We start from the raw sequence: 14,926 nt of genomic DNA on the forward strand, positions 1-14,926 counted from the left end.
AGTTAAGCTTCTATTAATTGGAAACTTTTGGAATTCACTCACTTCAGCTTTGTGTATGCTCCAAACTTTCAGGCTTGCCCTTCAGCCATCCCAGTGAGCAGCTCCTATTTCACTCTGTCCAAGCCAAGTGTACATCACTTACCTGTAGCTTTAAAAGCAACTTCTAAGTCCCAGTGACAAAAGCATACTAAGAGGAAAGGTCTGTGAAGGAGCAGGACAAGACTGGAGTGGCACAGGTTTCAGCACTGCTGACTGCATTCCCAGTTTTGAGAAGCTGATTCTCTCCACTGATGGAGCTGTAGCTGCCTCCTAGGGAAAACCAAGGTGTGCAATGCTCCCTGGCTTCAGAGGGGAAGCCAGGAAAAGTGTGCAGGGTACAATGGAAACAAAGTTTGCTTTTGTCACTTAGCTGGAGAGGGACTTTTGATAAAGGCCTGTAGTGGCTGGCTTCCAACTGGAACAAGCTGGACCGAGATGAGACTCGAGGAGAAATTCTTCCCTGGCACAAGTTGCTCTGAGAAGTTGTGAAGGCTCCAACCCTGTAAGTGTTCAAAGCCCTGCTGGATGTGGCCTTGAGCAGCTTGGTCTAGTTGGTGTCCTTGCCTGTGGAACTAGAGTTGAAACCAGCTGATCTTTAAGTCCTTTCCAATGCAAACCATTCTATGATTCCATTATTTCCATGCTTCTAAAAAACTGAAGGCAGAACCAAGGTCCCGCTCTAATTGAACCTGTACCAATTGGGTGTTAGTAAAGCTTGGGAATTACTACTACCCAAAGGCAACACTTCATCAGTACTAGTATGGAACATGGGACAATCACTTCCTCCACTACCACCAGCCCTGGGCCAGGCTGGAAGGCAAAAAAGAACAACCATCAGCCAGCCAGGATTCGATCCCAGTGCAGCAGGTGATGCTTTTGTATTGAACACAGACACAGGGAGATGTACAAGTTTGGTTTTATTACTAGAGCGTGGCTGCATTGCTAGCTAAATAAACTTTACAATCACTCCTGCAGACTATTTGCATTATAAAGGTTTCAACAGGGAATGCCACATAGCATTTGCAACCTTCACAATTCAAAGTACAGAGAAACATTCAGTATTAAAAGGCCTCTGCAATGTGGTACAAACATTAGATTTATAAACCCAAGTGTATATTAAAGCAGGATTTTCTTTCCAGCAAACAATTCTACATGATCACTCAAAGAACAAGTCTGTGTGTGCTTGCATTAACTCTGTAGTAACCTTCTCCATGGAGACTGCTACCAAAGAGAAGAGCAGCAATAGAGCAGTGTTGTAGTGGTAAACATCAGCCAGAATTCAGCTCCTTGGTAATGGCAGTGAATTGTGCCCCACTCTGTTGCTCACCAGTTAATACTTAAGGCAAATCTCCATGTATAGTTATTTTCCCAAGCTAAAGTAACTACATCAGCATTATCTGCAACACACTGAACAGAAAGCATTTTGTGGTGTGTGGAAGATGTGACCAAGGAGAAATGAGATAAAACACTGTTCTTCACTGGGCACTGAAACTCACAGCTTGAATGGATATAAACCCCATCATGGTGAGAAAGCCTAACCCTTCAAATTTGCTCAGAGATGCTACTTCAGACTTGAACTAGGTGGATTATAGAGTTAGGAGTGCCAAGGGAGGTGCTCCTCTAGGAAGGAGCATGGAATTGGTACCCACAAATACCCAAACATAAGGAGAACTCGATGAACTATGACTTAAGTAGACAAGCCACAAATTACACTCAAGTAAGAGACCTTGCACATGATATGATTCTTCTCATTGCTGTGCACTAAACTTCAGTAGCTCCAACAACTTGGCAGAAAGAAGAATGCTATTTTCCCAGCCAACACTCATTTTCACAGGCCCTGAGCTTCCATCTACAAGGGCAATTCAACCTCAGCATCTGCTCCTCAGCTGGAAAATTTCAGTCACTCAGGGGCAAGCAGGAAAGATGTCTCTGACATAGGAAACAGCCATGAAAACAAGCACTCAAATACAGAAATACTGGCACAAAGATGAGAAAAGTTGTACTTGGTGGCACCCTTAAGTATCCAGACCTTAAGACAAGTTAGTAATAAAAGCATCTAAGTAAAGAGCCAGACTTGAGCTTTGCAAAATGCCTTTTTTCTAAGCCCCATTTTTACCAACAAATTCAAATGACAAACAAAACATTAACTGTGTGTGGAGACAGCATTAGCAGTCTCCTGAATATTCTGCAGGAGCCTACCTTGCTGCCCATGAGGTAAGATCCTCTCCCATCCTTTGATCCCATCAACCAGTCGACACAAGGCAGAGTTTAGTTCCTAAGGTGTGCAGGGAGCGAGTACCAAAGGCTATAGCAGCACTTTCACTGAACAAAAAGAGGTTACAAGAACTTCTGGAATGCTAGGAGGCATAAGTAAACCTGCTAAAGGAAAAGGACAATCCAGTGAACCGCTCTAAAGCAACAGAAGAACTGGGGTGAGGACACACAATGTCCCAGGAAAGCAAAGTGTGCTTTGTGATCTGCATTTATTCTTTACACATATTTATATTTTTGTAGTACAGACTGAATCATTTGTACAGGATAAATACAACAAGAATGAAGAGCTACGAAGACTGCTGAGAAGGAACAGGAGGAGAGTTTTACATAGAGAACTCAGCAGGAGTTGAAATCTGACTCCTGCTACAGCTGGAAATATTCTTCTATAGCACAGGCTCCTTTCTCCTGAAAGTGAAAATAACTGCACCACACCCCACACATCAGCCAGCTGTTAATTTTTCCTCCACACACATCCAGCAACCTTTGCTCAAATCACAGGTATCAGCTGCTGCAGTGATCCAGGGCAAAATGCAGCTTCACACAGCAGAACCTCAGGCTGACAGTTAACCCAGTCTCCTCAGACAGAGAATTCTTACTCTTGTGTCACCTCCTCCTTAGGCTGTTTGAGCTCAGTCAGTAACTCTTTGCCAGTTTCTCCTGCTTTTGAGGCAAAAAGAATAGCTCCCTGCTTAAAGCCCAGGAGCTTCAAGCTTCTGGCATAATCTGCATATATAGCATGGATCAATTTATGTGAAGGAAGCATTAAGGAAAACACAAATTAATAGTTGCTCTAAACTCTACTACTCAAATGTTAGCACTTCTTAGGCAATATGCAGAGTGCTATGAACTCAGACACACTTCAGATGTGTGCAAGTAGCTACTATCATAGAATTGTTAGGGCTGGAAGGGACCTCAAGGAGCAGCCAGTTCCAAACCCCTTGCCATGGGCAGGGACACCTCACACTACAGCAGGTTGCTCACAGCCACATCCAGCCTGGCTGCAAACACCTCCAGGGATGAGGCTTCCACCACCTCCCTGGGCAACCTGTGCCAGTCTCTCACCACCCTCATGGGGAACTTCCTCCTAATGTCTAATCTAAATCTTCCTTCCTCTAGCTTGGATCCATTTCCTCAAGTGCTATCACTACCAAACACCCAAACAGTCCCTCCCCAGCTTTCTTGTAGCCCCCTTCAGATACTGGAAGGCCATAATAAGGTCTCCTTGGAGCCTTCTCTTCTCCACACTGAACAGCCCCAACTCCCTCAGTCTGTCCTCACAGCAGAGCAGCTCCAGCCCTCTGCTCATCCTCATGGCCCTTCTCTGGACACCTTCCAGCACCTCCAGATCCTACCAAAATCAACCATAATACCAAGTCATAGCTTGCAAAAGAAACTAAGAAACTCTAAGTCAGACTAAAAGATTTGTTTGCTGGAGTTGTCTACATGAAATGAGGCCTGGAGTTATCTACATGATGACTTAGTGGCTCTCTTTATTTACAAGCTGACATCAGTGATGACTCCATAAAACACAATCAGTTATCACTCACATGTGCATTACTATTTATTGTTAGAGCTGCCTTCCAGTACCTGAAGGAGGCCTATAAGAAGGCTGCAGAGGGACTGTTTCCAAAGGCCTGCAGTGATAAGATGAGGAGCAATGGTTTGAAATTAGAGCAGAGCAGATTTAGATTGGATGTGAGGAACAAGTTCTGCACCATGAGGGTATTGGAATGCTGGAATAGGTTGCCAAGGGAGGTAGCTGAGGCCCCATCCCATGAGATATTCAAGGTCAGGCTTAGTAAAGCTTTGAGCAACCTGATCTAATGGAGGATGCTCCTGCTGACTGAAAGGGGCTTGGACTAGATGACTTTGGAGGTGCCTTCCAACCCAAACCACTCTATGATTCTATGGTAATACAAAAATTAGAGTCCCTTTTCAGAGTTCCCAGAACACCAGGGTAGATGTGCAGCCTGTACTGAACAACACTTCAGATACATTTAAAAATACTTCTGACATTTTCAGCTCATCTGATCCTGACCTTTGATTTTCTTTGGTTTTGCTGCCTCAGAAGTGACTCCTTCATAAAGTACTTCAACCACTAGAACAGTGTTGGTGTATAAAGGGGTTCAATGAAGGGATCTTCTTTTCCTCAGATCCAGTGCTTAAAGACCCACTGGTTTCACTACAGAGTTGGCAGCAGTAACAGTTTAGCAATTGTTCTTTTCTCTCCTGTGTTTATTTTTCTCACTTTTAGTTTGCTTTCCAATGACAGTGGCCTCACAGAGCATCAGAAAAGAGGTAATCATAACATCACAGAACCAATAAGGTTGGAAAAGACCTCAGAGATCATCAAGTCCTACCTAATACCTCCTGACAACTAAACCATGGCTCCAAGTGCCACATCCATGCCTTTTTTTAACACCTCCAGGGATGAGGACTCCACCACCTCCCTGGGCAGCACATTCCAAGGGCCAATTACTCTTTCTGGGAATGAAATGTTAATGTTATGGATTTATGCAAATAAATCACTTGTTTCCACACAAGCCCTATGAGGAGAGGCTGAGGGAGCTGGGGTTGCTTAGCCTGGAGAAGAGGAGGCTCTGGAGAGACCTTCTTGCTCTCTACGACTCCCTGAAGGGAGGCTGTAGCCAGATGGGGGTTGGTCTCTTCTCCCAGGAAACCAGCACCAGAACAAGAGGACACAGTCTCAGGCTGTGCCAGGGGAGGTTTAGGCTGGAGGTGGGGAGAAAGTTCTTCCCAGCCAGAGAGACTGGCCATTGGAATGTGCTGCCCAGGCACGTGGTGGAGTCCCCATCCCTGGAGGTGTTCAAAAAAGGCATGGATGTGGCACTTGGAGCCATGGTTTAGTTGTCAGAGGTGTTGGGTGATATGTTGGACTTGATGATCTCTGAGGTCTTTTCCAACCTGGTTAATTCTATGATAATTTCTTCAACCTACCCAACCTGGAAAATAAAAACAGGAACCCCTGGTCCTGCTCAGACAAGTTCACCTAAGGGTGGCTCACACATACTCACTGTGTATGAGGACCTAGATGCCAAGCCAGGATGTCAGAAAAAGGATATTGGTATCATCATTAACTTCAAATGACCCATACTTCAGACAAGCTTCAACAAACAAAGCTGCTCTGTCAAAGTACCTCATGCTGGGAAACAGAGAGAAAAAGAGAATCATTTGTTAGGTCAGGAAAACACAAAGGTATTCCAAGGCACTGCATCAAAACACTTGCAGAGAGGTTTTTGTAACAGACTTTGCACCTAGGTCTGGAGCGGCAAATCAAGAGAAGGCTTCAGATCATCGTCAGGGTGAAACTGTATCACCACTGTGACACAGTCACACTCCCACACCACAGCTTCTCTGCATCTTCATGCTTCATACACCTTGGGTACTCTGTACATCACAGCAGCACTGAATGCTGCTACCCTGCTCCCAGGCAGTGGGTAGAACACCTCACTCTATCCTCATGTGTTCCCTCATGCTTCCCTCACATCTGTTAGTATGGCACTGCCCTCTCCCCAAGCTTCTTGCATCTCTCCTTCCTTCCTGCACTCAAGGAATTGATGCAAAAATTTTGCAAGATCAAGGCTCAGCTTACTCAGAAATAATCATAGCTCCTGTAAATTGCTATTGCTTGGCCAATCAGTATCAGTATCACTAAGGTTGGAAGAGACCTCAAAGATCATCGAGTCCAACCTGTCACCACAGACCTCATGACTGGAGTAGGGAGGACACTACTGCCCAATGCAGGCTTGAACTCACGACCTTCCCATTAAGGGTCTTCTGCACTACCAACTGAGCCACATCAATGCTCCCCAGCAATCTTAAAGGCTGCAGAAAATTCCAGTCCCAGTCTGTTTTATGGAAATGGCAACAAAAACATCAGCTCTGGCACACAAATACAACACACTGCTGAGGTTAAAGTTCATTCCATAGGCTGCAACAGAAACAAACATCAGAAGCTGCAGACTCCCTCCCTGGCTCCAGACTCACAAATGCTTAAACAACCCTTTTGGACAAGATAAAACACAGATTGCACTGCTTCATCTTTACCTGTGCAGCATCTCTGCAACTTTTGTAAAGCACCCAAGTGACAAGAGGACAAGAAGGGCTTTGGACTTCTGGTTGACTTGTGGAGAGCACAGGTGATCTACCCAACGCTTCAACACATCAGCACACTCCTCTGAGCTCAAACGGACCTTCAGGAGATGGGAAAGCCACCTGTGAATTCTCAGCTGCCAGCTAGAGAGAGCTGCTGGTTTGTTTATTTGTTCAGAGAAACACATTGGAGCAGAAGTAAAAGCATCTGAAAGTATCACTTTTACTATGCAATGCACATCATACCCTGAATTAATACACTAGAAAGGAAAACTAGAAAGATAGAGGTATAAAAATACTGCTTTTACATGTGATTAACATACAATCATAGAACTGTCAGGGCTGGAAGGGACCTCAAGGAGCAGCCAGTTCCAACCCCTCCTGCCATGGCCAGGGACACCTCACACTACAGCAGGTTGCTCACAGCCACATCCAGCCTGGCTGCAAAAACCTCCAGGGATGAGGCTTCCACCACCTCCCTGGGCAACCTGGGCCAGGCTCTCACCACCCTCATGGGGAAGAACTACTTTCTAACATCCAATTTCTTGTTTTGCTCCATTCCCCCCAGTCCTATCACTCCCTGACACCCTCAAAAGTCCCTCCCCAGCTTTCTTGTAGCCCCCTTCAGATACTGGAAAGCCACAGTTAGGTCTCCTCAGAGCCTTCTCTTCTCCAGACTGAACAACCCCAGCTCCCTCAGTCTGTCCTCATAGCAGAGCAGCTCCAGCCCTCTGCTCATCCTCGTGGCCCTTCTCTAGACACCTTCCAGCACCTCCAGATCCTTCCTGTAATAGGGGCTCCAGACATCATTTTTACCACAATACTTTTCTAAAACACCAAGTATCAATAAGTTAGAAATCTCTAACCTTTACTAAAGACTCAGGGCCAAGACATCTCTATTTTTCTAGGGACTGGGATTCAATCATTTACAGTATCACCAAGGTCGGAAGAGACCTCAAAGATCATCAAGTCCAACCTGTCACCACAGAGCACAACTTTGTCCAGAAGGCATAGCAGAAACTTTACTTAGAGACACTGAAACATTACCCTCACTCACTGCTGTCCATTACAATTTGGAGAATTCATGTCATTGCTTTTACTGCAATCACATCTGCATATCAAAACAGAAGTTGACCCAAATGTATGTGGCTGGTGCTAAGTTCAAAATCAGCACACCAGCTACATGGAGCTCACACAAAGTCACTAATGACTGACCTGGATAAGGAGCTCCAGGAGTGACATTTTGTAGTTTATTGTGATCTCTGTGCTGCTGCAGCTACATGCAACTTTACAAAGCACTCCTCAACAATTAGAAAAGAGACTACTCCAACCATGTTTAGGCTCCACTTATGCCATTTGGACAACCAGGGCAGACCTCTGCAGTCAAAAGGCTGAAGAAGCTGCCCACGGTGAGTGAATGGATCGGCTTGGTACAGCTCACCACACAGAAAGAACTGGTGATGGTATTTCAGACTGAGGCTTCAGGCTTTTAACTCTGGAGAGCTTGGGCACCCTCATCAGCATTCCCAGCTAAGCAGGTCATTTCTGTTAGCAGACTAAACAGTGGGAAATGCTACCTTTGCAAGCCAGGCTGCACGATTCCATTCCCCATAGGTCTGCAGGTAGCGGCAGGCATCGGCAGCCTTATCGATCAGACACAGCAGCTGCACCCCCTCTGCAAGACACAAGGTACAATATATCAAAGGTATTTAAAGAAAGGGATTATTAAATAAGTATGGAGCAGCATAGTTATACCCAGAAAAAGCACCTCTGTATCCTTCTTAGCATACAGAAATGATAAACCCTAATTTCTCTCCACAGAAGCTGAGTGTCAGAGAATTACTCTAGAAGTATGCTTTCCAATGAAAACCAACCAAAACAAGTAGAGCTTTGTAACTGACTGATCATTCTTGTGTCAGCTACCCCAGGTAGTGCATGCTACAACATATAACATCTATTACAACAGGATTGTCTCCTCTCCCATCTCCCTCAGCAGCCTTAATAAAGATGAGATTAAGTACTTGAGACACAAAGGGAAAATTCAAGTCACATCTCACCTGCCAGCTTTCCATTGGCTATCATGTTGGTTGCCACCAGTTTGATGGTACTTTGAGATGGCCCTGATGAGGTGACAGTTGTGACCAAGCAAGCCTTGAGTGAATCACAGTAGTAATGTGCATTCTCTGAGCTGGTTTCTAACAAGAGTTGTACTGCTCGGTCAGTCTGGCAAGAGAGAAATAAACCAACTGCAACTGTGATCAATACTTGCACTTTGAAACCAAAGTCTTGATAGATTGACCCTTTTTGTAAGATGTGAAACAAGCAACAAGGAGAGTTACTCTAAAACAGACTAGAAAAGTCTCTACCAGCATAGCAATAATGAAGATTCTCTTCTACAAAGGCATCCTTAGTAAGGATAGCATTTAAATACCCATCATGAAGGCCATGAATCACTGACGAACATTTCTAGAAGAGCACCAAGAAAAATGTAATTCAGGATATTTATTTCACAGTATCACAGTATCGCTTAGGTTGGAAAGGACCTCAAGGATCATCGAGTCCAACCTATCAACACAGACCCCATGACTAGACCATGGCACCAAGTGCCACGTTCAATCTCCCGTTGAACGCCTCCAGGGTCAATGACTCCACCACCTCCCTGGGCAACCAGTTCCAATGACGAATGACTCGCTCGGTGAAGAACTTCCTCCTCACCTCCAGCCTAAACCTCCCCTGGCGCAGCTTGAGACTGTGTCCCCTTGTTCTGGTGCTGGTTGCCTGGGAGAAGAGGCCAACCCCTTCCTGGCTACAACCACCCTTCAGGTAGTTGTAGAGGGCAATGAGGTCACCCCTGAGCCTCCTCTTCTCCAGGCTAAACAATCCCAGCTCCCTCAGCCTCTCCTCATAGGGCTTGTGTTCAAGGTCTCTCCCCAGCCTTGTTGCCCTTCTCTGGACATGTTCAAGTGTTTCGATGTCCTTCTTAAACTGAGGGGCCCAGAACTGGACACAGGACTCAAGGTGTGGCCTAACCAATGCAGAGTACAGGGCACAATGACCTCCCTGCTCCTGCTGGCCACACTATTCCTAATGCAGGCCAGGATGCTATTGGCCCTCCTGGCCACCTGGGCACACTGCTGGCTCATATTCAGGTGGCTGTCGATCAGCACCCCCAGGTCCCTCTCTGTTTGGGAGCTCTCCAGCCACTCTGACCCCAGCCTGTAGCTCTGCATGGGATTGCCGTAGCCAAAGTGCAGCACTCAGCACTTGGACTTGTTGAATGCCATCCCATTGGACTCTGCCCATCTGTGCAGTCGGTCGAGGTCCCTCTGCAGAGCCTTTCTACCCTCTAACTGACTAACATCTGCCCCCAACTTTGTGTCATCTGCAAACTTGCTGATGACTGACTCTACCCCTTCATCCAGATCATCAACGAATATGTTGAAGAGGACAGGGCCCAGCACTGATCCCTGGGGGACGCCACTGGTGCCTGGCCGCCAGCTGGATGTGGCACCATTCACTACCACTCTCTGGGCTCAGCCTCCAGCCAGTTCCTAACCCAGCACAGAGTGTTGCGGTCCAAGCCATGAGCTGACAGCTTAGCCAGCAGTTTGCTGTGGGGGACGGTGTCAAAGGCCTTGCTGAAGTCCAGGTAGACCACATCCACAGCCTGCCCCACATCCACCAGGCAGTCACCTGATCATAGAAAGAGATCAGGTTGGAGAGGCAGGACCTGCCCTTCCTGAATCCATGTTGGCTGGACCTGAGCCCTTGGCCATCCTTCAGGTGTGCAGTGATTGCCGCCAGGATAATCTGCTCCATCACTTTCCCTGGCACTGAGGTCAGGCTGACTGGCCTGGAGTTTCCAGGTTCCTCCATCCGACCCTTCTTGTGGATGGGGACCACATTGGCCAGTTTCCAGTCATCTGGGACCTCACCAGTGAGCCTGGACTGGAGGAAAATGATGGAGAGTGGCCTAGCTAGCACATCCTCCAGCTCTCTCAGCACCCTAGGATGGATCCCATCCGGTCCCATGGACTTGTGAGTGTCCAAGTGGCTCAGCAGGTCCCCAACTAATTCCTCATGGATTTCCGGGGCATTACACTTTCCTTGTTTACAGAATATTTTGCAGAGTTATAAAAAGGAAGAGAAGCCTTTCATATAAGCAGAGGAGAAATAAATTTGTGAGGATGCTGGGATCCCAAGGGCTGATTCAATGCTTGATACTTTAAAACAAAGCCTCATGGATTAATTCAGCCATTGGTAGGACTCAGCCCTTTAAAAGGTTTGCTGCAGTGGAGCACCTGATGTGTGAGGCTCAGGACACTGGCTGCAGACACCTGGCTCTGAACTGCTGCAGGCAGGGCAGTTTCTGACTGCCATGAAGTGGCATTTTACACAGGCTAGCTACAGACGAAATACTTCTGGCATCTTTCACTTTAGCCTGGAGAAGAGGAGGCTCAGGGGTGACCTCATTGCCCTCTACAACTACCTGAAAGGTGGTTGTAGCCAGGAAGGGGTTGGTCTCTTCTCCCAGGCAACCAGCACCAGAACAAGAGGACACAGTCTCAAGCTGCACCAGGGGAGGTTTAGACTCGAGGTGAGGAGGAAGTTCTTCACCGAGCAAGTTGTTCGTCACTGGAATGTGCTGCCCAGGGAGGTGGTGAAGTCACCATCCCTGGAGGTGTTCAAGAGGGGATTGGACGTGGCACTTAGTGCCATGGTCTAGTCATGGGGTCTGTGTTGATAGGTTGGACTCGATGATCCTCGAGGTCCTTTCCAACCTAAGTTATACTGTGATACTGTGATGCTGTATAAAGGCAACAGTACTCTTGTCAGGGTCCCAGTGAGCGGGTCTGGGCAGTCTCACTGCTCAGTAAGGATCTGCCAACAGCTCACAGACATCCTGTGTTAGATAAAATGAGAGCAGCAAGTGCAGACTGACTTATGCTCCAGACTGACTTATCCCAAAGATGTTAAATTATACTTGTTCTAGGTGTTATGGGCTGAATTAATTCCTATTCATAGAATCACAGAATTGTTAGGGTTGGAAGAGCCCTCAAGGATCATCTAATTACAGACCCCCCCCCCCCCCGAGTTAGGGCCTAGCTCAAAACTACCACAATGGGATACTCAAGATGCTAAGTTTTCTTTCCTAGCCACAAGATGGAGAGAAAGGTTTTTATAGGCTTCCCAATCATCTGATACAGGTAACAACAAACACTATTGTATACCATGTAATGACACAGAGTTTACAGTCTAATAGCAGATTAAGGCAGCAAAAAACTAGGCACTGGGTGACTAGCAGGAGGAAACACCACAGATGAGTTAGATAAAACTCTGCTTCAATAGGGTAAGTAGGTAAAATGGAGAGAGAAAAAGAAGAAAAAAAATCAAATATTACCCACAAACCTGGCCCAAGAGAAGCAGCTGATCAGCACATTTCCTAGTATGATCATATGTTGACCTCTTCATTTCCTGAAGATTTACCCTTTCAAGCTGGAATTTCTGCACAAGATAGGAAAAGGATTTGAAAAGTCAGACTACTGTAAGAAATGAACCCAAGCATTTAAGGAGAGAGAGAAGTGTGCTGAGAGGTCAGACTACCACATGAAATGAACCCAAGCATTTAAGGAGAGACAGAAGTATGCTGAGAGGTCAGACTACCACAAGAAATGAACCCAAGCATTTAAGGAGAGACAGAAGTATGTTGAGAGGTCAGACTACCACAAGAAATGAACCCAAGCATTTAAGGAGAGAGAGAAGTGTGCTGAGAGGTCAGACTGCCACAAGAAATGAACCCAAGCATTTAAGGAGAGACAGAAGTATGCTGAGAGTTTCTAGAGCACCCCTTATTTTTAAATGACAGGGACTGGTTCAATCCAGAGAGGTATATCACTGAAAAAAAGTGAGTGGGGCAAGACGAGCAGAAGGTGTGAAATGCTGAGTGCTTATGGTGCTGATCACAACCTTACTAAACATATTTCTGAGCAACCTGAAATACCTGGAAGTAAGAATTTTCACACAGTATGTCATAGCATATATCCAAGGGATTAACCAATGGTTCTTGCAGGATGGCTGTGTCTGCTGGCTGTGAAGGCTTCTCCTGGGATAAGCTGTGCAAATAGTGGGCAGCAACGGTCCAGAAATGCAGTTCAGACTCATCTCCATACAGCCTGAGAAGACAGAACTCCAGGTGTGAAATGTCTGCATTTTTTTCATATGCCCCATCAAAACGTGACACCTTTAAAAGAGCTTTTCACCCAGACCACATGCTCCTGTGGGCACCACAAATACTTTGCATCATCAATGGGACAAACTACATGGGGAAAAAAAGACTTCTGGCATGTCATTGGGCAAGCTGGAGAAGTAAGAGGTTGGCCAGAAGACTGTTACAACAGCAATGAAACCCTTAATGAATGTTCAGCATCAATATATGTGGAAATTGCTATTTCATTATTAATCACTAATGTCCCCTTTCAACTACAAGAAAGTTAACTAAGTTTGAAAAACATCTCTGAATACAGACAGGTTAAAATTAGCTACAGTTTAGGCAGCAGAAGAACACAGAACAAATCCATTTGCAATAAAAGACAGGCCTTGCCCTGTCTGCACAGAACCTATTGAGTGTTGTGGAGTTTTGAAGCACAGTTTTGGACATTGTATGACTCAAGGCCATGTAGTTAGCAGAAGTGCATTTAGGAGAGTACCACCAAAACTGAAGGAAGCTCTCTGCATCCAGCAAGCAAATAAGAAGTGTCTGAGTAAGATAACCTTTCCATTCCTGGTCCTGGCAACACTCTGATACGTGGGTAACAACATGGCTTAGGAATTGCACTGAGCAGTTCAGCACTAATGGGATCAGCATTTTATTAGGAAACATTTGATGAAGCTCCCTGAATCTCTCCTACCTGGCAACCAGGAGACATCTTTGCAAGAGAGTAAAATCTGGATCAAGCAAAAGTCTCTTTATGTCACTGCAAAGAGAAAAGGCCATAAATACTCTGTAAATTGCGGTGCAGGTTGTTTTGGTTGGCTTTGAACACAAATATGATAAATCACCTGCTGATATAAACCCCCCAACACACTCCATTTCTATTCTGACATTAAAAAAACCCCAAACAACCAAAACAACACAACACACATCTAGCAAAACTGTTATAACAGCATGCACACATCCCTTCAAATAGGATTGAGCTCCAGTCCAAATACAGACAGTGAGGCCATCAAGAGTTCCTTATTCTTGTAGTGAAGGGAACACCCAGAAGGGTGTATACAAAGATATCAATGAGTCTGCAGCGATTCTACAAATGACAGGATCAGAATCAGAAAGAATCCTGCAGTTCTGTAGTGGCCAGCACAAGAGATCCACACATCAGAAGTCAGTTTTTCTACAGATGCTTCAGGCTGGATCAAAACATGCCAAGTTTATCTTCAATAAAGTAAAAGGGAGGTGGAGGTGGCTTTGTGCCCCTCTGTTGGTGCAGGCTTGGTGCAGGGCTTTGGCTGCTTGCTTTATAGGCTTTGCTTTTCTAAAAGCAGACACTGATCAAGAATGTGAGCCTCAGCTGGCCACCTTGCTCTGGACAGCCTGATCTAGTGGAGGATGCCACTGCTTCCTGCAGAGGGGGTTAGACTGGATGACCTTTGGAGGACCCTTCCAACCCAGCACATTCTGTGGTTCTGTAATTGAGTAAAAGATTCTACAATTGTCTGTCCTTGGAGTATTTCAGTAGAGTGTCCACCCCAGCCTGGACCAGAATCCAATGGGATGGCATTCAACAAGTCCAAGTGCCGAGTGCTGCACTTTGGCCATGGCAATCCCATGCAGAGCTACAGGCTGGGGTCAGAGTGGCTGAGAGCTGCCAAACAGAGAGGGACCTGGGGGTGCTGATTGACAGCTGCCTGAATATGAGCCAGCAGTGTGCCCAGGTGGCCAAGAAGGCCAATGGCATCCTGGCCTGCATTAGGAATAGTGTGGCCAGCAGGAGCAGGGAGGTCATTGTGCCCCTGCACTCTGCATTGGTTAGGCTGCACCTTGAGTCCTGTGTCCAGTTCTGGGCCCCTCAGTTTAAGAAGGACATCGAAACACTTGAACGTGTCCAGAGAAGGGCAACAAGGCTGGGGAGAGGCCTTGAGCACGGCCCTGTGAGGAGAGGCTGAGGGAGCTGGGGTTGTTTAGCCTGGAGAAGAGGAGGCTCAGGGGTGACCTCATTGCCCTCTACAACTACCTGAAGGGTGGTTGTAGCCCGGAAGGGGTTGGTCTCTTCTCCCAGGGAACCAGCACCAGCACAAGAGGACACAGTCTTAAGCTGTGCCAGGGGAGGTTTAGACTCGAGGTGAGGAGGAGGTTCTTCACCGAGCGAGTCATTCGTCATTGGAATGTGCTGCCCAGGGAGGTGGTGGAGTCACCATCCCTGGAGGTGCTCAAGAGGAGATTGGACGTGGCACTTGGTGCCATGGTCTAGTCATGGGGTCTGTGTTGATAGGTTGGACTCCATGA

The 14,926-nt window shown here is 46.4% G+C and overlaps 1 protein-coding gene across 3 annotated transcripts in view; it reads right to left on the bottom strand.

Moving 5' to 3' along the window:
• Positions 1-939: 939 nt before the first annotated feature.
• WDR11 (WD repeat domain 11) overlaps positions 940-14,926 on the bottom strand; it is a 71,717-nt gene continuing 57,730 nt past the window's right edge. For 2 of the 3 annotated variants that reach the window (XM_068166129.1, XM_068166128.1), the window contains exons 22-29: positions 13,335-13,400; positions 12,428-12,599; positions 11,836-11,931; positions 8,484-8,649; positions 8,004-8,101; positions 6,382-6,527; positions 5,394-5,476; positions 940-3,060 (exon numbers count right to left, since the gene is read on the bottom strand). In XM_068166129.1, the coding sequence (XP_068022230.1) occupies positions 2,906-3,060; positions 5,394-5,476; positions 6,382-6,527; positions 8,004-8,101; positions 8,484-8,649; positions 11,836-11,931; positions 12,428-12,599; positions 13,335-13,400 (982 nt within the window). In that variant the 3' untranslated portion in view covers positions 940-2,905. Of the gene's footprint in view, positions 3,061-5,393; positions 5,477-6,381; positions 6,528-8,003; positions 8,102-8,483; positions 8,650-11,827; positions 11,932-12,427; positions 12,600-13,334; positions 13,401-14,926 lie in introns of those variants that run through there. The other variant, XM_068166130.1, reaches the window with a different exon arrangement.

This window comes from Melanerpes formicivorus, unplaced genomic scaffold, assembly GCF_026170545.1.
Source record: "Melanerpes formicivorus ecotype bairdi unplaced genomic scaffold, bMelFor1.0.p_v2 SCAF_97, whole genome shotgun sequence".
In the NCBI taxonomy this organism is placed as follows: Eukaryota; Metazoa; Chordata; class Aves; order Piciformes; family Picidae; genus Melanerpes; species Melanerpes formicivorus.